Genomic DNA, 26,359 nt, shown 5'->3' on the forward strand with positions numbered 1-26,359 from the left:
ATGAAGGGAGAGGAAGAGATGCTAGGGCATGGGTGAGGAGAGGGAGGGAAATGAAGGAGACATGCCAAACCATGGAGGAAGGGAGGGAAAGTAAAGGGAAGAGAGAAGATACAAGAGCAGGAGGGGGGGGGGGGAGAAGGGAAGGAACTGACTTTTTGGTAAGTAAATTCATGGAAATGGTTTTAAAACAGAGAATAGTGACATTTAAGAACATAAGAATTCCTTACTGGGACAGACCGAAGGTTTATCAAGGTGAATAAGATGAGTAAGGACCTAGCAAAGCTCGAGGAATGGTCTGAAACTTGGCAGCTAAGATTTAATGCTAATCCCCCCACCTCCCACCCCCCACAAGTTCATGCTTTTGGGATGCAAAATCCGAAGGGAATGAATGGTACAGTTTAGGAAGTGAAGAACTTTTGTGCACGAAAGAGGAGAGAGACTTGAGTGTGATTGTATGTGATGATCTTTAAGGTTGTCAAACAGGTTCAAAAGGTGATGGCGAAAACTAGAAAGATGGTAGGATGCATAGGAAGAGATATGGCCAGTAGAAAAATGGAGATATTGATGCCGCAGTATAAGATTCTGGTGAGACCTTTTTTAGAATATCGTGTGCAGTTCTGGAGACCACACATTCAAAAAGGATGGAGTCGGTCCAGAGGAAGGCTACTAAAATGGTACGTGGTCTTCGTCATAAGGCGAATGGGGACAGACTTAAAGATCTTAATATGTATACTTTAGAGGAAATGTGGGAGCGGGGTGATATGAATGAGACATTTAAGTACCTAAATGGCATCTGAAAGAAAGTGGAATGAGAGGGCTTAGGATGAACTTAAGAAGTGATAGGCTCAGGAGAAACATAGAAACATAGAAATAGACAGCAGATAAGGGCCACGGCCCATCTAGTCTGCCCACCTTAATGACCCACCCCTATCTTTCTCTGTGAAGAGAACCCACGTGACGATCCCATTTTGTCTTAAAATCAGGCACGCTGCTGGCCTCAATCACCTGAAGTGGAAGACCATTCCAACGATCTACCACTCTCTCGGTGAAAAAGTACTTTCTGGTGTCACCGTGCAGCTTCCCTCCCCTGATTTTCCACGGATGCCCTCTTGTAGCCGTGGGACCTTTGAAAAAGAAGATATCTTCTTCCACCTTGATACGGCCCGTGAGATATTTGAACGTCTTGATCATGTCTCCCCTCTCTCTGCGTTCCTCGAGTGAGTATAGCCGCAACTTATCCAGCCGTTCCTCATACGGGAGGTCCTTGAGTCCTGAGACCATCCGGGTGGCCATTCGCTGGACCGACTCCAGTCTCAGCACATCTTTGCGGTAATGAGGCCTCCAGAATTGTACACAGTATTCCAGATGGGGTCTCACCATGGATCTATACAATGGCATAATGACTTCAGGCTTATGATTGACGAAACCCCTACGTATACACCCCATGATTTGTCTAGCCTTAGATGAAGCCTGCTCCACTTGATTGGCAGTCTTCATGTCTTCACTGATGATCACCCCTAAATCCCGTTCTGCTACAGTCCTTGCTAGGATCTCGCCATTAAGGGTGTAACTTTTGCATGGATTTTGGCTGCCAAGGTACATAACCTTGCATTTTTTGGCATTGAAACCTAGTTGCCAGATCCTAGACCAGCGCTCCAATAGGAGTAGGTCGTGCGTCATATTGTCGGATATTGAGTTTTTGACCATTGCACTCCTTTCTACTACATTGCATAGTTTGGCGTCATCTGCGAATAACGTTATTTTACCTCGAAGCCCTTCTGCTAAGTCTCTTATAAAGATATTGAACAGGATCGGGCCCAAGACCGAGCCCTGCGGCACTCCACTGATCACCTCTATCATTTCAGAGGGGGTGCCATTCACCACCACCCGCTGAAGCCTGCCTCCAAGCCAGTTCTCAACCCATTTTGTCAAAGTGTCACCCAATCCTATAGAACTCATTTTGTTCAACAGCCTGCGGTGTGGTATGCTATCGAAAGCTTTGCTGAAGTCTAAGTATACGATGTCCAGAGGCTCCCCAACATCCAGCTTCCTCGTCACCCAGTCAAAGAAGCTGATCATGTTGGATTGGCAGGATCTCCCCATAGTAAATCCATGTTGACGGGGATCCCGTAGATTCTCCTCGTTCAGGATCGTATCCAATTGATGTTTGATTAGAGTTTCCATCAGCTTGCTCACTATTGATGTGAGACTCACCAGTCTATAGTTTGCAGCCTCCATTCTGCAACCTTTTTTATGGAGTGGAATGACGTTAGCCGTTTTCCAGTCCAACGGGACTATACCCGTACTAAGGGAGAGATTGAAGAGCGCGGATAGTGGTTCCGCCAAGACATCACTTAACTCCCTGAGCACCCTGGGGTGTAGGTTGTCTGGCCCCATCGCTTTGTTAACCTTGAGTTTAGACAGCTCACAGTAGACACTGCCTGGCGTAAACTCGAAGCTACTAAACGGGTCTACTGAACAATCCCTTGTCTGTAGCAGAGGGCCAGATCTCGGCTCCTCGCGGGTGAAGACCGAGCAGAAGTATTCGTTTAAAAGTTTAGCCTTTTCCGAGTCCGCTTCTACATAGTTCCCGTCTGGTTTCCTAAGGCGTAATATCCCGCCTGTGTTTCTGTTTCTGTCGCTAATATACCTGAAGAAGGATTTATCGCCCTTCTTGATGTTCTTCGCTAACGTCTCCTCGTTTCGGAATTTGGCCTCTCTAACTGCTGTTTTGACGGCTCTTGCCTTGGCCAGGTAGTCTTCTCTCGAGTCCTGATTCCCTGATTGTTTGTAAGAAATGAACGCTCTTTTCTTTTCTTTTATGAGGCCCGAGATCTCCGCAGAGAACCACTGTGGCCTATTGTTCCTTCGCCGTTTACTTACTGATTTTATATATCGGTTGGTTGCCTCCTGTATGGTATCTTTCAGAGCTGACCACATTTCTTCTACGTTATCTGTTACCACTTGGTTTTGTAGTGCTTGATGGATGAATTCCCCCATGCCCTCGAAGTTGGCGTCCTTGAAGCTTAGGACCTTGGTCAATGTGTTAGATTTGGCAAACCCCTTTTTGAGATTGAACCATACCATATTGTGGTCACTGGAGGCCAACGCTTCGCCCACTGAGACCTCTGTGACACTTTCGCCATTGGTAAGTAACAGGTCCAGTACTGCCTGCTTCCTTGTTGGCTCCAGTACCAGTTGTTTCAGTCTTGCTCCCTTTATAGAGTTCAATAGCCTCCTGCTGCTGCTGGATGCAGAGTAATCTAAGGAAATACATTTTTACTGAAAGAGTAGTAGATACATGGAATAGTCTCCCGGTATAGGTGATGGAGACAAAAACTGTCTGAATTCAATAAAATGTGGAACAGGCATGTGGGATCTCTTAGGGAGAGTAAGACATAGTGGATGCTGTGGATGGGCAGACTGGATGGGCCATTTGGCCTTTACCCGCCATCATATTTCTATGGTAAAAAAAAAAAAAATTATTATTGAAGGGCTATCTGGGTTTTGTGTGTGTGACTGAGGCAGTGATTTCCAAACTTTTTACTATGACAGAACCCCCTAAAACATTTTTTTTTCATACTATGGAGGAACCCCTGAAGAAAGTTTGAGCATCCCTAGGGTTCCATGGAATCCAGTTTGGGAATTACTAGACTACGGAGTGGTATTCTACTAGAACTGTGGTTTTTAAACCTGTTCTGGGGGACCTTGAGCTAGTTGGGTTTTCAAGATATCCCCAATGAATATGCATGAGGCTGATTTGCATATAACAGATGTAACAGGCATGAAAATCTGCCTCATGCATATTCATTAGGGATTTCTTGAAAACCCATCTGGCTGAGGGTCACCCAGGACAGAACCACTGTACTAGAATGTAGTGTCTGTGTAGAGATCTTATCGCAATCGTGTTTGTTTTGTGGGGGGGGGGGGGTCCCAATAAATAGCATATTGGTGTTTTAGAGCACAGCGCAATATTTACAGCTCTGCCTTTTCATGTCTGTGTAGAGATCTTATTGCAATCGTGGTTGTTTTGTGTGTGTGTGTGGGGGGGGTTCCCCAATAAATAGTATATTGGTGTTTTAGAGCACAGCGCAATATTTACAGCTCTGCCTTTTCATGTATGTGTAGAGATCTTATTGCAATCGTGGTTGTTTTGTGTGTGTGTGGGGGGGGGGTTCCCCAATAAATAGTATATTGGTGTTTTAGAGCACAGTGCAATATTTACAGCTCTGCCTTTTCATGTCTGTGTAGAGATCTTATTGCAATCGTGGTTGTTTTGTGTGTGGGGGGGGGGTTCCCCAATAAATAGTATATTGGTGTTTTAGAGCACAGCGCAATATTTACAGCTCTGCCTTTTCATGTCTGTGTAGAGATCTTATTGCAATCGTGGTTGTTTTGTGTGTGGGGGGGGGTTCCCCAATAAATAGTATATTGGTGTTTTAGAGCACAGCGCAATATTTACAGCTCTGCCTTTTCATGTCTGTGTAGAGATCTTATTGCAATCGTGGTTGTTTTGTGTGTGTGTGGGGGGGTGTTCCCCAATAAATAGTATATTGGTGTTTTAGAGCACAGCGCAATATTTACAGCTCTGCCTTTTCATGTCTGTGTAGAGATCTTATTGCAATCGTGGTTGTTTTGTGTGTGGGGGGGGGGGTTCCCCAATAAATAGTATATTGGTGTTTTAGAGCACAGCGCAATATTTACAGCTCTGCCTTTTCATGTCTGTGTAGAGATCTTATTGCAATCGTGGTTGTTTTGTGTGTGGGGGGGGGTTCCCCAATAAATAGTATATTGGTGTTTTAGAGCACAGCGCAATATTTACAGCTCTGCCTTTTCATGTCTGTGTAGAGATCTTATTGCAATCGTGGTTGTTTTGTGTGTGTGTGGGGGGGGGGTTCCCCAATAAATAGTATATTGGTGTTTTAGAGCACAGCGCAATATTTACAGCTCTGCCTTTTCATGTCTGTGTAGAGATCTTATTGCAATCGTGGTTGTTTTGTGTGTGGGGGGGGGGTTCCCCAATAAATAGTATATTGGTGTTTTAGAGCACAGCGCAATATTTACAGCTCTGCCTTTTCATGTCTGTGTAGAGATCTTATTGCAATCGTGGTTGTTTTGTGTGTGGGGGGGGGTTCCCCAATAAATAGTATATTGGTGTTTTAGAGCACAGCGCAATATTTACAGCTCTGCCTTTTCATGTCTGTGTAGAGATCTTATTGCAATCGTGGTTGTTTTGTGTGTGTGTGGGGGGGGGGTTCCCCAATAAATAGTATATTGGTGTTTTAGAGCACAGCGCAATATTTACAGCTCTGCCTTTTCATGTCTGTGTAGAGATCTTATTGCAATCGTGGTTGTTTTGTGTGTGTGTGTGGGGGGGGGTTCCCCAATAAATAGTATATTGGTGTTTTAGAGCACAGCGCAATATTTACAGCCCTGCCTTTTCATGTAGAAGGTTGTTGCTTTTTCAGTTTCTGGAGTTAGTGCTGTTAAGGTATGCTAAGGTTCTGAATGTGTTTTTACACATTTGTTCAGAGTGTTTTGTAGTGGAGGGATTGTGTTAGCCTTACTGAGGTGACATCAAAACCTTAATCTAATTTTAGCTTCTCATAACATCAAACAGAGTTTTAGAAAAAGTTGTAGAATCTGTTGTGTGTCGAGGTGGTCGTCTTTATAGCAGATGTGTGCGATCTGTTTTAAAATTCTGAGATATTGCCAATGAGGGATCTATAAATACAGTTGAATTGTTTCCTTAGGTTTTTTGATTGTGGCTTTGGGCTCCTTTGACAAAGGCGCGCTAAGCTGGGTTAGCGCGCGTGACTTTTCGTCATGCGCTAAGCCCCGCGCTGGCCAAAAACTATCGCCTGTGCAAGAGGAGGCGGTAGTGGCTAGTGCGTCCGGCGGTTTAGCTCGCGTTAAACCGCTAGAGCGGCTTTGTAAAAGGAGCCCAAAGCCACAATCAAAAAAACCTATGAAAACAATTCAACTGTATTTATAGATCCCTCATCTGGCAATATCTATTACGCGCGCTAACCCGCTAGCGCCTTTGTAAAAGGAGTCCTTAGTGTTAAGTGTTGGAATAACTGAGTTTAAAATATGCAACTCCTCATCCACGAAGGCATAAAATTGGCCAGCAACTCTTTCTTGGGTTTCAGTCATTTTACATTTATACATTGAATGCACTGCAAGAAAATCTTCACGGTTGACCTTCAGATGTCACTTATTGGGGTGGCAAAACAAGGTCCCAACCTAAACTGCAGTGAAAAACCAACCAAGAGCAAACAAAACAAAACTGCAGATCTGTGCAAGACGTAGGCAAAATTTATTGTGACAAAATAATTATATGCAAACCCTTTTACCAATCAAGGGACCCGACACGGTCCGTGTTTCGGACAAACCTTCGTCAGGGGTCCATGGTAAAAAAGGAAAACAAAAAAAGGTCACAAAAAATTGTAGAGTAGCAGCAAGGTTTAAGCGACGTTGACGGCTTTTTACAGTTAGTGAACCTTTTTAACCATGGACCCCTGACGAAGGTTTGTCCGAAACACGGACCGTGTTGGGTCCCTTGATTGGTAAAAGGGTTTGCATATAATTATTTTGTCACAATAAATTTTGCCTACGTCTTGTCCAGATCTGCAGTTTTGTTTTGTTTGCACTTATTGGGGTGGCACATGTCAAGTCTTCCATAGCTTTTCTCAGTCATATTTCCCACTCTGGTTGCAGGTCCATTCTCACTTGTTATGGTACATATTTACACGGAATCGCATTTTTAGGTTCACTAACACTTGCTTAATAGCTTAGTACATTTTTATATATTCACATCCTTTTTGTTACTTTGCACAATTTTAATGTAACTTTTAAGTTCACTTTAAATTTCACATTTCACTTGTTTTCATCTACTGTGTACATATGTATATTTTTATAATCTTACGTTATCAATGCCATTATATTTGTTCAGTCTACCATGCTCAGGTTTCATTTTTATTTATATAGGTATTTACTTTCACATTATTATCAAGCAGTTAACTGAAGCATGTACTCTGAGGTGTATGTATATATCTTTAGACCAGTTTCTCCATTCAATGCATGTATCCTTCGTTGATTTTTATCGACATGTAATTTTATAGATAAAGTTGGACCCCTGACACAGGTGGATACACCAAAACACAGGCTTTGTCAGGTCTTTACTCCCAGTTTGATGTACATGATTATTTATTTGTATCTATATCTTCATAAGCTTAATTTGTTTTGGTCATCTTTGCTCTCTTTTTTATGTGTGTGTGTGGGGGGGGGAATATTTGCTGCAGAGACCGTTTCTCCTTTTTGAAAGTGTACTCTTCTGAAATGGCCATCCTTTGCATCTGTGTACACTGGGCCAGCATATTTCTTCCCTCCACTTCTCCCATTTCCGTCAGTATCCTTGCATTCCCCCCCACCCCCCACCCTTTCTGATTACACTGTGCAGTCAAGGAGCTCTCAGACAACTGGAGCAACCTGAGGTTCAAGAAGAACCTGTTGACCTTGTAGTTTCCAATCACACAAACCAGTAAACTCTCTGAGGGTCAGAGGGGAGGGAGAAAGATATGTGCGAGAGGGAGGGGCTGCAGGCAAGTGGGAGAGGTGAGAGATGAAACACACTAACTGCAGGCTGCTATAGAGGCAAAGGCATCACTTTTAAATCCACTTTAATTCAGTTACCTAAGAGGCCTATATATATTTGCTGAAGTTTCATTTTTTGTCAGAAAGAAAACAAAAATATGTGTTTACCTCCAGAGGCGTAGCTAGTATATTTGGCATGCATGGCTGATCATTTTTTAGCACCCCCCTCCTCTATATAAATTTTTTTTTAGTAATAATCCACGAGTCACACAACAAGGGTGTACTTAAGAAAAGGCAGCATCTTAAACACTGCAGTGAGCACTAGAACATCAGTACACCCACTGTAAAACTAAACAAGTTAGATTAATACAGACTGATCCTGAACAGTCAATGCTAACAGAAAACCATGTTTTTCATACACACAGAACACAGATACACCCTCGCCCAATATGGAATAAGTAATCACAAATTAAAAGCAGAAATATCTAGTCAAAGTTTAAACTGAACTACCAAGAAACCAGACTCTGCATATAATGCAAAACCATAGAAACAGTGACATGTCCCCTAATAATGTGCAAAAATATAAAGATAAGAAAAGTTAGTAAAAAAAAAAAAATCAGTCCAATATAAAGATTACCTTATTACCATTTTCTATTTATAAACATTTATCAATACAGCTACAATACTTTATTCTAAAGCAAAAAAGTCTTTTTTCTACCTTTTGTTGTTTCTGCTTTAATCATTTTCTTCACTGTCTTCTTTTCATCCAGCATCTGTCCTCTATCTCCTTTCCATGCAGCATCTGCCCTCACTGCCCCTTCCATATCGCATTTTCCCTCTGTCCTTTTCATAAACTGTCTACCCTGTGCCTCTGCTCTCCTTTATACGATACATTTCAGCGTTACCCCCTCTATTTTTATTCTCTCTGTACCTCCTCCCCTGTGCTCTGGCATCTCTCTTCTCCTTTCCTTCCTTCTCAACCCATCCCATGGTCTGGCATTTGTCTCTTTCCCTCCCCTCCTCATGCCCTGGCATGTCTCCCTCCCCCTCAATGCTCCGATATCTTCTCTTTCCTTTCCCTCTCTGGTTTGACATCTGTCTCCTTCCCTTCCCTCCTGCTCTGGTATCTTCTCTCTTTCATTTACTTTCCCTCCCTTTCTCCATGGTTTGGCATCTGTCTCCTTCCCTTCCCTCCCTCCCACATGCCCTAGCATCTCGTCCTCTCCCTTCATGGTCTGCCATCTCCTTTCCCTCTCTCCGTGCCCCATGGTCTGTCATCTCCTTCCCCTTCCATGGTCTTTCCTCTCCCTCCCTCTCTCTCTCTCCAGTCGGGTGCAGTATTTCTCTCCCCCTCCCCTCCTACCCCCTCCCTCTCTCTTTGTCATATCCCAGTTGACAGCACAGAGTTCAGAACTCACTGCTCTTATCATCATTCCTGTTTCCACAAAGGCAGAACCCGGCAGAGGTCAGATGCCAGCAGAGCAGCGAATTCTGAATGCTTACACTGCTGGAAGAAGTTCCCGGAGTCAGACCATGATGCCAGCCCTCTTCCAGAGCACCTTCTTATGGGCTGCACTTGGGGCAGACCACTCCCCACTCTTGGTATGTCACCACTTACCTATGAAACTGTGGGAGAACATTCCTCTGTTTGGTTTAGATCTGCTAATTCAGCATTCTCTGCCACTTTATACATTTCCATGTCTTCAGCTGCAATTTAATCCATACCATTCACTTTCTACATGACAGTGTGTACCAAATCCACAGCATTATTTGTCTGACTGCTGTCTAGGCCTTCTGTTAGAGAAACATTGGCTTCTTGGGAGTTGAACAGCTTTTTCCTACATGGCAGATCATCCAGCGAGATCATCATGCTGATTTCTTGGGTGTTGAACAGCTTTTGCCCACAAGGCAATTCATCCAGGGAGATCTTGGCCATATTCTGGAGCAGAAAAGGGCCATCCATTACTCTTTCAGGCATAGCCCAGCTGTTCTGATCACTAATGTCGCTTTGTGATTCTGTCAGAGTGAATACCAGTGGGTATCCCCGTGCCACTGCATTGAGGCCCTTGAAAAAAAGCCTGAACTGTCTACCTCTTGAGTATCAGATGCTACTTCTGGCCCTCTGTATGTTAGCTTTGTAGGAAACCATATTTAGCCAATGCACTTTTCTGCCCCACCCCCCAGACAGATGGAAAATAGCTAGCTCAAGAATATTTAAAGCTCTGAGAGCCATTATCATTTTTATATCTGTTTTGCATGTGTTATCACATGTTGTCCTTTTATGGACAGATTGGAGCTGATGCTGGGGTTGTTATGGTAACTGGTCTTTGACAGGGGGGGGAAGGGGTTGGCTTGCCTGAACATGTCTTGAATAAACTGTGAGAGGACAGAGGAAGAAGCTGCGATTCAAAGTTTTCATTTTTGAAACAGATATAGTGTTCACCCTTCTTGCATTCTTTTAAACCCCTTTCAAAAATTAAAAAAGAAAAAGCGGGACCAGGACCTGATGTCAGAAGGGAGCCGAGGCCAACGCGAGCAGCAGGTGGAAGATGCTACTCACGCTGGCAAACATTTCAAGAGGTATGCAAGGGAGTGGGGGCAGAGAAGAGGGGGTGCACAGTGTGGCAATGCCAGGCAATACTGCCCCAGGGAGTGAGAGTGTGTGTGTGAGAGAGAGAGAGAGAGAGAGAGTGTGTGTGCCTTTTTTGGGCCCCAAATGAATATAAGATACTATCTTATTTTCGAGGAAACACGGTAAGTGGGAGGTACATTCCATTTACAAATACTGACCCATAGTTGCAGTCCATCCAGAATTTAGTCAACATCCTTTGATGGCTTAGCAAAGAGGCAGCATTTGCAAGAATGCCTAGGCACCAAAAAAAGAGTCAATGAAATTTGAGCAATCTGATGCTGGACACCAGCTATATGGCGATTGTGCTTGGCATGATTCGACAGTAAGAGGAATATCTTGGGAACCTTCAAGACAAGATAGATCTATAGTTGGAGGAATTTTTGCACCGATTGTAAAACAAGTTTTATTATCTCTATGCCATTATTTGTCCTTGCCAGTTAATATATGTTGGTAGAACTAGTAGGAACAGGGGCTCAAGGACCATTCCTCTGGTAGCAAGGCTCGTTCCTGTGTGGCCCCGCATTGGTCCTGAGGGATCTATCGGGTACCAGCTGCATTTTCCCTCCCCTTCGTGACATGTGTGGAGCTGTGGGGGTTTGAGGTCTCAGTTCAATTTGGACTGTTTTTGCATGCTTGTCTGAGGCAGAAGTATTCTCCATTTCCCAGCTGCTGTTCGAAATGGGTCCACGTTCTAATTGCTGGTTGACCACTGGCTGCGTTGCCATCATGATATCAGTGACATTCAGTGGACTATAATTGAACATATATCATAAGGCGTATAGAATTGTCAGCAACTTTTAAATTACTCGTACAGAGAACAGTGGTGGATATTTGTTATACCCGTATATCCATGTGGCTTGAATAGTACTATAGACTGGCTTACTCTTCAATGACTAGTTCTGAATTGAGGCCTTAGGGACATTATTTAGACCATATTTTGAAAAATGCTGTCACCATCTTTTTTTTTTTTTTTAGGCTGGAAAACAGAATGAAAGGAGTTATGTGGAGCAAGTTAATAAAGATTCAATAAAGCATTTCTTCATGTCCTGAGGCAGATTCAAAATGTGATCATGTCAAATCCTTGCTCTTTGCTTACTCTTTCAACTGAGTTTTGCTAAACTGTTTACATTTTGTGATTTCTAATTAATGGATTAAGCACATGGGCTAATGATGAAATAATGCCATGAGGCTTGTGGAAAGTTACTAGACAAACTAAGTCTGTCAAGTCTATACATTTAAACATTTTGAGTATGTATGCATATTACATATGAGTTCAGCATTTTATTTAAGAGGTTTCAACCATCTGATTTTTTTCCGACTAATTAGCAAACCTTTATGCAGGTAGGTGAGCATAGATAATATCCAAGTTCTAGTCTTCAGCTCAATTTTTGCCTCTAGCTCAAGCCAGAGGTAGAGAAACGGATCATAGCATTTCATCCAGCTGAGGCTTATTCTAAGTCAGTGGTCTCCAACTCAAACCCTTTGCAGGGCCACATTTTGGATTTGTAGGTACTTGGAGGGCCTCAGAAAAAAATAGTTAATGTCTTATTCTAGAAATGACAATTTTGCATGAGGTAAAACTCTTTATAGTCTATAAATCTTTCCTTTTGGCTAAGTCTTAATAATAACATTGCCATTTATAGCTAAAGAGACAGATGATCAAGAAACTGTTTTATTTTACTTTTGTGATTATGATAAACATATCGAGGGCCTCAAAATAGGACCTGGCGGGCCGCATTGGCCCACGAGTTTGAGACCACTGTTCTAAGTGAATTACATTTAATTTCTGGGGGTTTCTAGTTCAAGTAATTGCTACTCTACTGTATTTCACCATGTACATATTATTTTTCATGTATAATAAAACCATTATTAGACATGTTTCACCCACGCAATAGTGCTATTGGGGGGGCTCCATCTGTCTCTACATTTATATGGAGTCTGGCCGATACTCAGTGAGAATTAACTGGTTAATTCATGTCTCGGAGGCTAACCAGTCATTTTCAGTGGCATTTAACTGGTTATCACTGCTGAAAATGCCTAAATAGCGCTGAAAAAAAAGCCAGCAATGTTGGAAGCATTCCAGGGGTGTTACAGCTTATCCCAATATTTGGACATTAAGCAGTGAGGCTTAGCAGGCAAATAAGGTCGCACAAAAGGCCTATTTTTGCCTGCTAAGCCAGGGCTGGTTAAGTCTGTATATCGCATTAACTGGCCATATACTAGCCAGGGTTGAAAAACCTGGATACTCAATGATGGTTGCTGGAAACGGCTCTGAATTGAATGTCCAAGCTGAACACTAGCAGCAGACAGGCAAAGTGTGGTCCGCTGCTAGATGAGTACTTAACTGGGCCCAGTGATTCTAGATCCCAATGTTTTAAATGAATCCCTATGATGCTGTTTCAGGTATCCTCTATAATAAAACCCTTAGCGCGCATGCACACTTCAATCTCCGTGTTCCGTGGGGCCATGCCGCCACATGTGCAGTAGAAGGAGCCTGTGGCGGTTTGCGAAGCGTGCGGCGGTTTCCCCAGCTGAAAAAGGAGCCTGCGGCGGGTCTTGGCATAGCTGCTTCAGAAAACACGGGAGACTTATCAGATAAGAGCAGGGAAGGGGCGCTGCTGGACAGCGGGAAGGTAAAAGGAAGGAAGAAGGGTTACTGCTGGACAGGGGGAGTAGGGAAGGGGTGCTGCTGGACAGGTGAGAGAGACAGAAAGAAAGAAAGACAGACAGACAGCGGGCAGGGAGAGAGACAGAAAGACAGACATATATAGAAAGAAATGCCTAAGTCTACACATCTATTCTAGCACCCGTGAATGTAACGGGCTAAAAAACTAGTATGGAATAAAATTCCACCGGAGCTCAAATCTTAAATTTCTGCATATTTCAAAACCACTCTTTGGCAACCTCCTAGGTGACAGGGAGCAAAAATGTGTAGTCAGAAGGTTTACCAGTAAGGCCTGGATTCTCTATTGGGTGCCAATATTGGCGGCTGCCGCTCATGTGTCAATCATGTGATGGCTCTCTTTAGAGATTCATGGCTCTGTGAAAGATAGGCGTTGGAAAATGTAGGCCAAGGTTTTCTGGGCCTAGTTCCGGCACCTTTGTTGTGAATTGTGCCTAGAAAGAAACTTTAGGCCGACTAATACCACTTTCAGCATTAGCCATACCCATAGTGGCATTCAGCGGCCTAAAGCGCCTACATAGGCGTGATTCCACCATGTATTATTTAGACACCGGTAGGTACTTTAACGGTGCCGTTTTAAATTGTGTTTGTTAATTGACTTAGGCACCAGTAGGGCACCAAAAGTTAGGTGCCATTTCTAGAATTTCCCCCTATATCTTTAATCCTTTTTTCCCTTTTTTAAAAAATTATATTGTGTATTTTAGTTACTGTTTTCATTGCTTACATGCTTTCATTGCAATCCATTCTGTATGCTCCACTGAGTGAAACTGCAGAACAGAAATATTTTAAATTAAATTACTGGTTTTGGGGTTTTTTTTAAAGACTGCCTTGGGACGACAGTAATAATCATGGGTATGCCGAGATAGTCAAAACAGAAAAATACGAGGCTTGTTACAGTATGAAGCACCTCGGAAATTTCACAGAAGTAGGGATGTAGGAAGAAGGTTCTGGCAAACAATCCAGCTGAATTGCCCTTGTTCCTTTATACTTAAATATAATGCATGTTTTATTTGTATATGGTGAGAAGTAGTCTAACCTAGAAGTCAGAATGCCAGGCTGGCAACCACAGAAGCTGGTATTCCTCGAGGTCTTGGGGAAGTTACTTAACCCTTCATTGCCTCAGGTACAAACTTAGATTGTAAGCTCTCTGGTGCTAGGGAAATGACTATTGTACCTCACCTTGAACTACTACTGAAAAAGGCGTGACCAAAATCCATATGAATTAATATTCAGATTGTATATGTTTTGGGTTAAGAAAACTATAGGTTCTAGAAACATTTTAAATAGGATTTTCTGCCACCAAGTAGTCAGCAAAAAGATTCACTAAAACAAAAATTGCAGGAAAACAGTTAAACTTCAGAATTGAGGTGATGTACTCATTTTGCAAAAGAGAATGTTACATGGGAGCATAGTTTGTCTTTATGTAATAGGTCATCAATAAGGGAAAGTCATCAACTAATTTTAGTACCAGAATTCAAATTTATGACCAACTGACTTTCCTACTAAAATTCAAATCAGCTGTCAAAACCCTGAGAACATATAACCCAACTTCATGGGGACAACATCTTTAAACTCACCAGAGACTTTTCCATTCTATGGGAAAAAGAGACCAACTGACTTTTCCACCAAAATTCAAATTGGTGACCAATGGACTTTCCTGCCTCATTCGTCTCAAACCCAACCAATCAGGATTGAGGACTTACTATATAAAGACAAACTGCAGACCTCACAGCATACCCTAAGGAAAGCTACAGGATGATGGCTTGACAAGGCACAGTGAGACCCAAAAACCTGCAATAAGTCACATGGTAGCATTTAGCTGTATCCTCCATTATGCCCAGCAGACTAACAAATTTCAGAACGTTAAGGTACACTTATTGTCTGAATACTACACCCTCTGAACAATTTACAATTCGTGTTGAAATGGGAAGCATCTAGATTTTTGCAGCTCTCTCTATTCTCTAAGGGCCCCTTTTACAAAGTCACGCAGGCGAGTGCTGCACGGTAAATGCTGCAATGCCCATTCAATTCCTTTGGGCGTCGCAGCATTCACTGCACCAGCCTGCGCTGTTGGCTTTGTAAAAGGGGGCCTTAATGATCTGTTAAGTGAAATATGGAACTACCCCATATAAATGCCATTTCTAATTCTAAATGTGTAATAGGTATTTGTACAGTGCAAGTTGTCCATATTGCAAGCTACTATGAGCAGAGGCGTGACAGGATCCCGCCTCATTCACACTGTCGGCAAACTGCAGCGATATAAGAGTTTCTACCGTAGCAAAATTTCTTATCTATGCATTTTTTTTAACCTGTTAGTCTTATTTATTTTAAAACTTAACATTTCTTACATTCTTGAAAGTATTTTCAGCAATTGACATCAGCAGACCAGAGACAATACAAGACTTCCAAAACACAAATAAATACAAATCACAATACAATGCCTTTGAAAGTTAAAAACAAACAATTGCAATTTTAAACTGGAGCATTTTTGTCGGCGAATAAATGGCCAGATTTAACAGGTGTTCAGAGAGCACATTTGCTCAAACTGGCTCTCATTATAGCAGTTTACAATATTCAAATTGTTTTCATATATATATATTTTTACATTTTTGTTTTGATTTTGGTAATTTTATATTCAAGTGGCAATGAGGAAAACCATGAGTTACCTGTTTGGACCAGTTTGTCAAATATCTTTATTTCAGGGCATATAACACGATATAGATGACATGGACAGTTCCATCTTATTCATGCCCACTATAGTGAATGCTATTTCATTAAAGTGATCACTGCTCAGCCACAAATACATCTGCACAGATTAGAGGAATCCCACTACTTAGAATTGACTGATGGGTATAAATATCATTCATTTATTATAGGATTTGGCAGATACAACTAAACAAAAAGGTGCATTTTTTGTTTTGCTTTGTCACAGAAAACAAAAAGTCAAGATTACATATATTTATATCACTTTGGTTGATTTTTTTTACAGTTATGTTTTACAAATACTATAGAAAGTCAATTGTGACCTTATGCAATAAATTATTCCGTTGTATTATCAATGCTAAACTACCTGTCTTAAACAAAAAATAAAAGTCTGAACTCACATAGCACCAAAGTATCCTGAAATCAATTTTTTCTTATTTAATCCTAGATTGGTAATTGATTTTTTTTTCTGTTTTGTTTTCATGATACATCTATAAATAATTATACTTTCCTAAATAGTTAGGGTTGTGGTATTTTGAACTGAACATTCTTCTAATTCCATAAGATCTAGTCAGGGAATTCATTTATAGCAGTATAGCTGTGTATAGACTCCATTTTAGATCAGAATTGTTACTTTTATCAGAGAGAGAGAGTTTGCAAAAGGTCGGATGGTTTTTACTATTAGTAAAAGATAAGAATCATTTCTTTTCTATTATTTTTATAGAGCGGAGGAGTAGCTTAATTGGTAATGCAGTGGAGCTGGGGTTCATTTCCTACTGTAACTCTTTGTGACCCTTAGCGAGTCCTTTAATCCTTCAGGCTGTGAGCCCAGAAGGGACAGAGAAAGTACCTACATACGAGAATATGTAAACCATGTTGGTTGTATGACAGAAAGGCGACCCTTTACCCTTTATTTCATGCGCTGTCCAGCTTTCATGTAAATGTCAGCCATTAGCTAAGGAATAATTTTATAATGGGTTTTCTGCACGTAAAGTCTGTTTTACGCATGAAGGCGGCCTTTTATAAAAATTATACACAGAAAGACCATGTGTAATTTACGAATGCAGAGTTGTATACATGCAGATAACACATGTGGAGTATATGAACACATTCATTGAATTTGCATGCTACAGTGCCTGCTTCTGGGCCCCTATGAATATATACATCCTGAAAATTTATCCCCTTAATCCAGTGTATCGCAAACTAAGTGCCAGTGTGCTGCGAGACATAGAGGAGCAGAAGAGGCGCTGGTGCCGGCTGACTGCCTACAGGACGTGCCTCTCACCACGAGAGGTACATCCTGTAGACCATCAGCCGATGCCAGCGCTTCTTCTCCTCCCCGCGCCTCTTCTTTTCCAGCAACTCCCCCACTTGCGGCTCAGGGTCTGGAGGGTCTTTGCACATGCGCAGATGTTGACCTGATTATGTCACACATACGCGTGGTGCTATTGCGTCAACGTCCGGACATTTCCAGATGTCCTCGAGCCGCGGCACCCCAGTTTAGCATTCCGCGAGTTTGCGAGACACTGTCTTAATCAGCGGTTCTCAACCGAGTCCTTGGGGCACAACCAGTCAAGTCCGGTTTTCAGGATATCCACAATGAATATGCACTGTAAGCAGTGCATACAAATCTCTCTCTTGCATGTGTGGATAGGCTGAAAAGCTGACTGGCTGGGTTTGCCCCAAGTATTGGCTAAAATACTCTGCCAGTATTTTAAACTGATCTTCTATATCTGTGGGGAAACTGCAAAATCTTACTAAAGTGGAGTTAGGTTTTGCAGTTACCTCATGGCAACTGCCAAAATTATTGCACCATTTGACTACAAAACCTCTGCTTTAATGGTTGAGGGAGATCTCAAGATTTTGGGGATGGCACTAAACAGTCGATACAGAGAAAAATCACTACCATATGCTAACTGCATAGCAGATGTGATACAGATAGCTATACCACATCAGGTTTATATCACCACACTGATCATGCATGCAAGAAGTCAACCATTATTACTTCTTGTACAACCAAAATGTGTACAATTGCTCAAGGAGAGTACATATAAAGCAGGGATCTCAAAGTCCCTCCTTGAGGGCCGCAATCCAGTCGGGTTTTCAGGATTTCCCCAATGAATCTGCATGAGATCTATGTGCATGCACTGCTTTCAATGCCTATTCATTGGGGAAATCCTGAAAACCCGACTGGATTGCGGCCCTCAAGGAGGGACTTTGAGACCCCTGATATAAAGGGATCTTAATTTTAATTTCACAATTTGAGTAATCCACTTATCTGCTGATTAGCCATAATCCAAAAGTTGTCGTACCAAAATCATACAAGTATAATCGCATAATTCCTATTCACATGTTAGCAGAATCCTAAATGGAGTTCAGACTTTTAGGAGGCAGAGCTGGCAGGAAAAAAAACGCAGAAAATGGCAGCGCAACACTTACAAGCAACAATTCAAAATAGAAAAACATACTTTCAGAACACTGCTACTGACAATTGCTCATCTCAGATAACAAAAACAATTCAGTCGCACATCACATGAAGTCCCAGCAAGATGACCTGGAAAGCTAGGGTTCAAGTCCTGCTTCTTCCGCTGATCTTGAACAAGTCACTTCTCTCTCCATTGCCTTAACCCTTTCAGGACCATAAGGATCGTAGGCCAATTTTTGTGGTTTTGATGACATTTTTATGGTAAAAAGGGCTTGCAGATGCCAAAAAATTGATTTTTTTTGTGAAATATCATTTTTTTTTTTTTTAAAAATCAAACTTCTGGCTTATGGACAGTGTGGCAAGTGAATCTTCTCGTCAATCTGGCAACGACGCTAATGAATGAATGTCGGAACCAGTTTGTTTACATAAAGGCAGTATCATATGGAATCCGTACATATCAAATTTAGAACTGTAGACTATCCCAAACAAAATTTATAGGATTTTAAAGTTATGGGACAAATATGTCCCTTGGTCCTGAAAGGGTTAAGCACAAACTTAGATTCTAAGTAGAGAATGACACCGGGACAAATTTTTCCCCGTCCCCACGGGAACTCATTTTCCCGCCCCGTCGAGTTCTTTTCCTGTCCCTGCCCCATTCCCGCAAGCTCTGTTCTCATCTGCACAAGCCTCAAACACTTTAAAATCATAAGTGTTCGAGGCTTGTGCGGTTAAGGCACGGCTTACAGGAATGGGGCAGGCACAGGGACAAAACTCGCGGGGACGGGACAGGGAAAAAATTTGTCCCCGTGTCATTCTCTATTCTAAGCACTTTGGGCAGGGAAATATCTACTGTACCTGAAAACGTAACTCACCTTGAGCTCAGGAAGGCGAGTGATTAAATTTAAAATCTATATCCTCAACAATATGGTTTTAGAATGTCATACAAAAATATTTTTTTTTACAAAATCAGTATTTCCTAACATACAGCGTCTTTTAATTTAGATAATATATTGGGGTTCTATTTAGAAAGAGTTTCTACCTACGCCTAGACCTTTCTAAACTTTTAACCAATATGACTTTAACACTTCAGTCATGTGACTCTGAACGATGAAAATAGAATAGCAGATTCCCCCCCCCCCCCCCCAAGTTCCCATTTATCCCAAACAGGAAGGCAGCAGTGGTGGAAACAATAGCAGCATTTAGCAGGGTCCTGCATGTCGGTGTTGGCTCACAGACCCCAATACTCTGTACGGGTTTCCAGTCTAACAGGAAGGCCACCCAGGAGGAGGGGGGTGAGCTTAAGAAAATTCACCGACTCACAGGCCCCAAGCTTATTGCCATTACTGGCCATAGATCACTGTGGAAGCCCAGAACCTAGGGGTGCAGCCCTGTTTCTGCGACTCTGTCCACTGATGTATCCTATTTGGAGTCCTGATCCATAATTTAGGACTCACTAGCCTAGGCTTTATTGAAATGCATCTTGGACGGTTATAAAAAGGGATCTTGGGGGAAAAAACCCAAAAAAAACCTTTCAGAAGAACAGTTCACGGGAGGGACAAGACTTATTTGGCTCCTATGCATGTTTTGGATTTGTTTAAGATCTGGTTACTCTTTAGGTACGGGTGGGGGGTAGAAGCTATTTTATTGGGGGATCCTGTCTGGCCTGACATCAACACCCCTGTGATGTCAGCGGCAGTTAATTTCAGATCCTGTAGAGCCATTCTCACTATCCCTCTATCAGTCTGAGGTGTTGTAACCTTTTTTTGATGCTTCTAGTCTTTTCAAAGCACTAGCAGAGTTTCTATATCCCGGCCATATAGCGTGTCAAAGCAGCTCCTGATTGGTGTAGCCTGACTTTAGTTCCCGGAAGAAGTGGTCGGAAAATACTAAGAATGAACCCACACCGGATTTTCAGGACCTGCCGCCGCCCCAGCTGCCCTCTCCTGCCTCTAATCTGCTCCTTGCGGTTTTTCAAAATTCACGGGTGATCCTGGAACGGAACCCCCGCGAATTTCAGGAGAGTACTGTACCGTGAAATCTTACGACAGGATGGAGTCAGTCTAGAGCAGGGGTGTCCAACCTTTTGGCTTCCCTGGGCCACATTGGCCGAAAAAAAATTTTCTGGGGCCACAGAAATGCGCAAACGTTGCAACAAGATGGAGGAGAGAGCCGGCAAGACGGTAAACACCTGGGGGCAGCAGAGGAAAACACTGCATTGCCCTCGACTGCGGCCACCCAAAATACTTCACGGGGCCACAGGTTGGACACCCCTGGTGTCTAGAGGATAGTTGCTAAAATGATCAGTGTTCTTCGTCAAAGCATAAGGGGACAGACTTCAAGATCTCATGTGTATACTTTAGAGCAGTGTTTTTCAACCTTTTTACACCTATGGACCGGCAGAAATAAAAGAATTATTCTGTGGACCAGCATCGGTCCGTGGACCGGTGGTTGAAGAACACTGGGCTGTTGTGGGCCATACCCCGCCCATCTCTACCTAATCTCCACCCCAGACCCCGCCCCTATAATAGTACTAATTGCACCTTGCACGTCCTGTGTCTCATCTGGAAGCTTTCCCTCTGACGTTGCAACGTCCGAGAGAAGGCTTCCGGTTTAGGTGCAGGATGCCCGTAGGAGCCATTGCCCGTGGCTTTGTGCACTGAATCAGTGAGGAAGAGGGAGCTGGCTCGAAGATAACGCCGCATCGATTGCACCGTGGACCGGTGGTTGAAGAACACTGTTTTGGGCCTGATGCACGTGCTGGCCCTGTGGACCGGCAGGAAATTTCTGTGGACCGGCACCGGTCCATGGACCTGTGGTTGAAGAACACTGCTTTAGAGGAAAGGCAGAAGGAGGGAAGTTTAAATATCTACAAGCCATAAATGCATACAAGGTAAGTCTCTTTCAACTGAAAGGAAACTCTGGCATGAGGGACACAGCATGAAGGTGAAAGGGGATAGATTCAGAAGGGTTCAAAGTCATAAGCATGCGAGACAAACTTTACTTAATAGTGTTGGCGCTGCCATTGGGGGGTTGTAACAGCCCCATTATACAGAAAACTTAACTTTTCCCTGAAAAAATAGGTAAAAAGTTAAGTTTTCTGTATAATGTGGGGGGTTACACCCCCACCCCCCCACACGACAGCATCAACAGTATTAAATAGAGCGGCGCAATGAAGTCTTGCGCTCAATTGTCCGTTCTCAAATGTCGGTGTGCGTTTGTCTCGCGCGCTTTTGTCCCAGAAAGAGTGATGAATGCATGGAACGGCTTCCCGGTGGAGAAGAAAAACATGTCTGAATTCAAGAAAGTTTGGGACGACTACATTGGACCTTTAAGTGAGAGGAAGGGATAGTAGATGGTATGGATAGGCAGACTCGATAGACCATATGGTCGTTCTATGTTTCTACATAAAAATGGCACAAGGGCCAAGTGTGTGTGTGGGGGGGGGGGGGGAGCCCAACCTCTTAGGAGCCAAACTGCACATCACCTTTTGAGTCAAAGTCTACAAAAGCATTTCTGCCTGAAAAGGAAAGGGGCTCTGAAAGTAACTGTTGACCCAATACATAGTGCAGAGAACAGCATAAGACTCAACCCACACATGCATCTTGAAGGGGCATTTGACCACGGAAGAACAGTGTGTTGCTGTTTGAACTGGGAGGAAGCAGACACACACATGTAATTGTGCCTCTAAAATATCTTAATTCCTCTCCCAACAAAACAGCCCTTTTAATACAAAAACATGTCAGGAAGCAGAACTTCTCATCAGCTAAGTTTAGAAGACCATTAAAGCCTGAAGTCTAAGCACCATAAGCAGCAATGCAGAAAATATTTAAGAAACTGAAATAGATTTTGACAAAGGAGAGTCAAGTCACAGAAGCTTTAAAAATCACATGTTGATCCATTAGAGCCCTTGGATTATTCACAGCATACGGTAAAATCATAAAAAATTATTTCCACAAATGTAAGGGTGTTTTTTTTGTTATTATTTTTAAAAGTAGGTAAGAACTAGGGGGGGGGGGGGAGTACATAAGAAAAAAAGATTTCAGGGAGGAAAATCTATCTGCTCTGTTTTTTGACATATTTAACAAAAAATACATGCAAAAACCATACATATAGGGGGCCTAATTTATTAAACTGTGTTAAGGTTTTTCCAGTTACCATGTGGTAATTATCAAAATCAATACACCTCCTCTGTGTTTCCAATATTTTGCTGTGTTCAGTCGCATAGCTATGGGTGGGGCCTGGATAGGCACAGGCCCACCCATTCTTGGCTGAAACCCACCCTGTCTGGTGGCCAATGAGGGCCCCCCAAAAATTTTAGCGGTGGCTAATCCACTTCCCTGTCTCCCTTTCTTCCATCCTGGGTCCAGCATCTGCCCTTCCCCTGCCTGGCAGCTCCCCTTCTCTCCAAACCTCTCCACGTCCCCACTCACCTCGGAACTGTTGCCTTGTGGCAGCAACAATTCATATCCGCCTTCTGCGCCGTCTCCACAGACTTTCTTCTGCTGTGTCCCGCCCTCAGTCATGTAATTTCCTGCTTCCTCTCTGGCAGGTTGCAGCAGAAGGAAGCCTGCCAGGCTAGCACAGGCAGCTGCTGCCAGTAATAGTTCTGAGGTAGAGCATGGAAGGAGGGGGTTCAGAGAGCGAGCATGTTGCTGGGCCGTGGGCAAAGGGGATAGAGTGAGATGTAGGAGAAAGGGGGGAGGGGGCTAGAAGGGTCCATTCACATTAACTGTGGACCAACCCAAAAAGGCAGGTCTGGCTGGCTATATCATTGGTGCAGGTAACACAGAAAAAAAAATTACATAACTGTGTATTAATGTATTAACTGCACAGCAGGTAAAACAATGCAGTTACCACTACCTCATACAGTATATTAACAGTAATTTCCATGTTTAACAGTTTAACTAGGCCCCATACCAAATTAAACATTATCCAAGTTGCTCAAGTCAAATCAAACCAAACTTTATCATAGCCAAAATCGTCAGCATAGGAATGCCTTTTCCCATATGTAAAGTGCTATGCATGTAAATTTTGAATTTCTAAAGCATGTATTGTTAACATCATTGTAACAGCTGGAAGAAAGTGTCTTTAACGTGGACAAATATTGAATTTATTATGTTGACACACTTACTAAACATAAATCAAAGGTTACAGTTTGGCTATAGAAAAGGACAGCTTTCAAAGAGGGGATCCCGAAGCTAGATCTATAGAGACCATAATACAATTTCTTAGGTAAAGTGTAACATGTCACTTCCAGATAATGAACAAGCTCTTTGCATGACTTTCACACTACATCAATTTCATGAGTTAAATGTAGGCTTTTGCTCATCACAGCTCCTATAGAACCAACCAAGCTGAACAAAACAAAACTGTTTTCTTCAGATACCATCAAGGAGCAGAAAACTAGATTTTGGAGCACAGAATATATACTACTGGGGAGACATGTTGAAAACAAGAGGAGATATTTCAAAGAACTACCAGGGAAGACTCATGCTTTTAAATTATTTTACTTCCTTCTCGCTATTAACCTATGGAAAAATGATTTGAAGGATGTGATTTATTTTGGGACCCATGATTGTTTTACAGTGCTTGCTTGACGGGAAACAAAAAAGTTCTCATAATTTCAGGACACAGTTCATTCTCATTGGGTAAACTAAAAATGGAGTTGTGGTGAGCAGACTTAAGTAGACGTGGGCTGAAAGTCATTGAGGAAACTTGTTCATTACATACAATATGCTTATTTTTAGAAGGACCTATTTGACCAGATTGGTTCCTTAAGATGAAGCAAAGATGTGATCACTAATAAAAACAGACATCGGGCAAAAATTAAACAGAAATGTTTCCGCCACCTAAAAAACAAAACAAAACATATATTAACTGATGCTATATATTGCTATATGCTGCTAGCAACAGGGGCATATGGACACATGGGCCAGAAATGCAAATTCTTAAAAGTATTCTATTCAGAACTCCGAAGTTCAACAAATGCCCTAGTTTAGGGTGAAAACAATTAGGTTTCTGAAAATGATGCACAGCATCGATGAAGGTTTTTTTCCCCTTAGTTACTGTGTAATAGTGTCATTAACTACGACAAATACTGTATATTGTTGGCTTACATTTCAAAAGAGAAATAACAGCAGATTGAATAGCTTTCCTTTCTTACCACAAGTGATAACAACTGTGTGATATCATAGCTTTCTGCTAAGAAATATCAGCCTATTCTCCATCTTAAAAACAAAAAATGTCTTCAAGAAACAATAGATAGTAGAGTTCTAAATCAAAAATAAGCTGCTAGTTTGGGTTTAGTGACCATCATAAGGATCTGATCATGTGTTCTCTTGGTCGTCTGACAAATAAGCTGTTATAACAGAGACTAGATGAGGTTATAAATAGCGGCAATGTATTTGAGATAAGACTAAAATTTTAGTATTATGGTTGCAAAGTTCCCTGATCATCATTCTTGTAATTAAACACACTGAGAGCCCTCCTGCCTTCTCCCCTCTCATTCAGTATCAATTTTCTCATTTCTATTGTTCGAAAGAACAATAGCGCTTGGCTGGCTGTTCAACAGATGTCATCTTTACTCTCTTCATCTAATCAGCCTATTACAAACAGCCATCAAAACCCATTTGGCAACTTATCACTGAAACGAGTGTATCATTGTTCAGACCTCAAGTGTTTGTCCCGTCTCCTATTCTGTTGGAAAATACACAGTAATGCTGTGTATTTACTCTGAATATGTTGCTACTTTCTGCAGTGGACCCTATGGAGTTATACCTTCAGGCCTTCCTTCTGTTCCACAAGGTCCTTCCTTTGCGCTTTAGGACCTTTTCACTGAAGAATGACTGGTACAAAAACCTGGGCTGGTGCTCTATTCTGTATAATATGCCACCCAATTCTGCTTCAAGGGTCTGGCAAATCTGAGGTATCCACTATGACTTTAATAAAAATAGTATCATCTTTAATGTAGGTTCCATTTTCGAGAACAGTTTGGGCCACAAAGACTGGACAGCCAGACGCAATGTTCATTTCTCCAGTAGGTTTCTTGAAACTACTGCTGTTCGGGTCTGGTTTGAACGCGTCTCCTAAGTGCCGGCGAGAAGGTCCCTGGTCCATTAACATGAGGCTCACCTTCTGTTTAAAAGGCCAAGGAAGCAAGGCATCATATTCTCCCCGCATTATAACAAAAAACAGTGATAGATGTGTTCCTTTTCCCATCCCATCTCCATTAAGGTAAACTCTGGCACACATTTTGTAACCAAAGTATCCAGTATAGAATGGTTGACTATACAAAGACAGAGTCTTGCCCAGAACTGCTTCTTGCTTCCTCCGTTTATAGTCACGTATTTTCCAGATCAGCACTCCGTTGTAACTAGCTGTTTCCAAGACTTGGAATCGGAGGTCCATGTCAGCTAGCCGGATATCGTGAACACTGAGCATCTGATCGTGTCGGTTTATCTGTGTTTCCAGCACTCCTAATAAGAGATGCAGAAAATCAAATGTAGATGTTACAAATCTCTTAAATATGAAGGTTTTCTCTATGCAAATAACTTTCAAAAAAACCTCAAGCCCATAATAAACTGATCTCCGATTTCAAAAACATGTAATTATACACAGCAGCAAGTGAAGCAAGGAATAATTACTTTTAGTGGTAATGACAGTTAAGTGTTTAGGTGTGGTTATAGACTCAAGTTTGAACAACCAACCTACTTTTTGTTATGTCTGGTTTTGCAATCAACTAAACAACTGCTTGATTTATGTGACTTAACTAAAATTCTTATGTTTAATAAAGAATAAATTTGTATAAAACAAATTAGATACTCAGAGAGAAATTCTGTAAAGGCCACCTAAAGTTAGGCGCCCAACTTAATTGTTTTAATCAGCTTTAAGTGGCGCAATAATTGATCACATCATTAAAAGCTGATTAAAAAATAATTTAAAAAAATCTAGGGGCCACTATGCACCTCCCAAGACCAGCGGCCAACACCCAGGCACCAAGCAGCGCTTAGTGGACGCCACACGCCTAAATAGGCATTGTTAGGGGCGGAATTGGCCTTAAGAGTCACTAAGCACCACTAGGCGCTGTTCTACGATGAATTTAGGTGCTAGAAATGTAGGCCTACATTATCAGCGACATTAGCTACGATTCTCTAAGTGATGCCTGAATATGATTGACACACAGCAGGTGCCATTTTTCTAGGCACCTAACATTTCAGGCACCATTTATAGAATTAGCCCCTGAATGTATAAGGGCTCAGAGCATTTGTATTTTAATGCTAACCAGTGTAGCATATCAAAATGTATATATCAGTTTTCTCCA

At 42.1% G+C, this 26,359-nt stretch overlaps 1 protein-coding gene across 5 annotated transcripts in view; it reads right to left on the minus strand.

Annotated features, from left to right (window-relative positions):
* Positions 1-22,980: 22,980 nt before the first annotated feature.
* TRAF3 (TNF receptor associated factor 3) overlaps positions 22,981-26,359 on the minus strand; it is a 136,976-nt gene continuing 133,597 nt past the window's right edge. For 4 of the 5 annotated variants that reach the window (XM_033952950.1, XM_033952952.1, XM_033952949.1 and 1 more), the window contains exon 11: positions 22,981-25,514. In XM_033952950.1, the coding sequence (XP_033808841.1) occupies positions 24,943-25,514 (572 nt within the window). In that variant the 3' untranslated portion in view covers positions 22,981-24,942. The remainder of the gene's footprint in view (positions 25,515-26,359) is intronic. The other variant, XR_004540177.1, reaches the window with a different exon arrangement.

Source organism: Geotrypetes seraphini, chromosome 7, assembly GCF_902459505.1.
Source record: "Geotrypetes seraphini chromosome 7, aGeoSer1.1, whole genome shotgun sequence".
Lineage (NCBI taxonomy): Eukaryota > Metazoa > Chordata > Amphibia > Gymnophiona > Dermophiidae > Geotrypetes > Geotrypetes seraphini.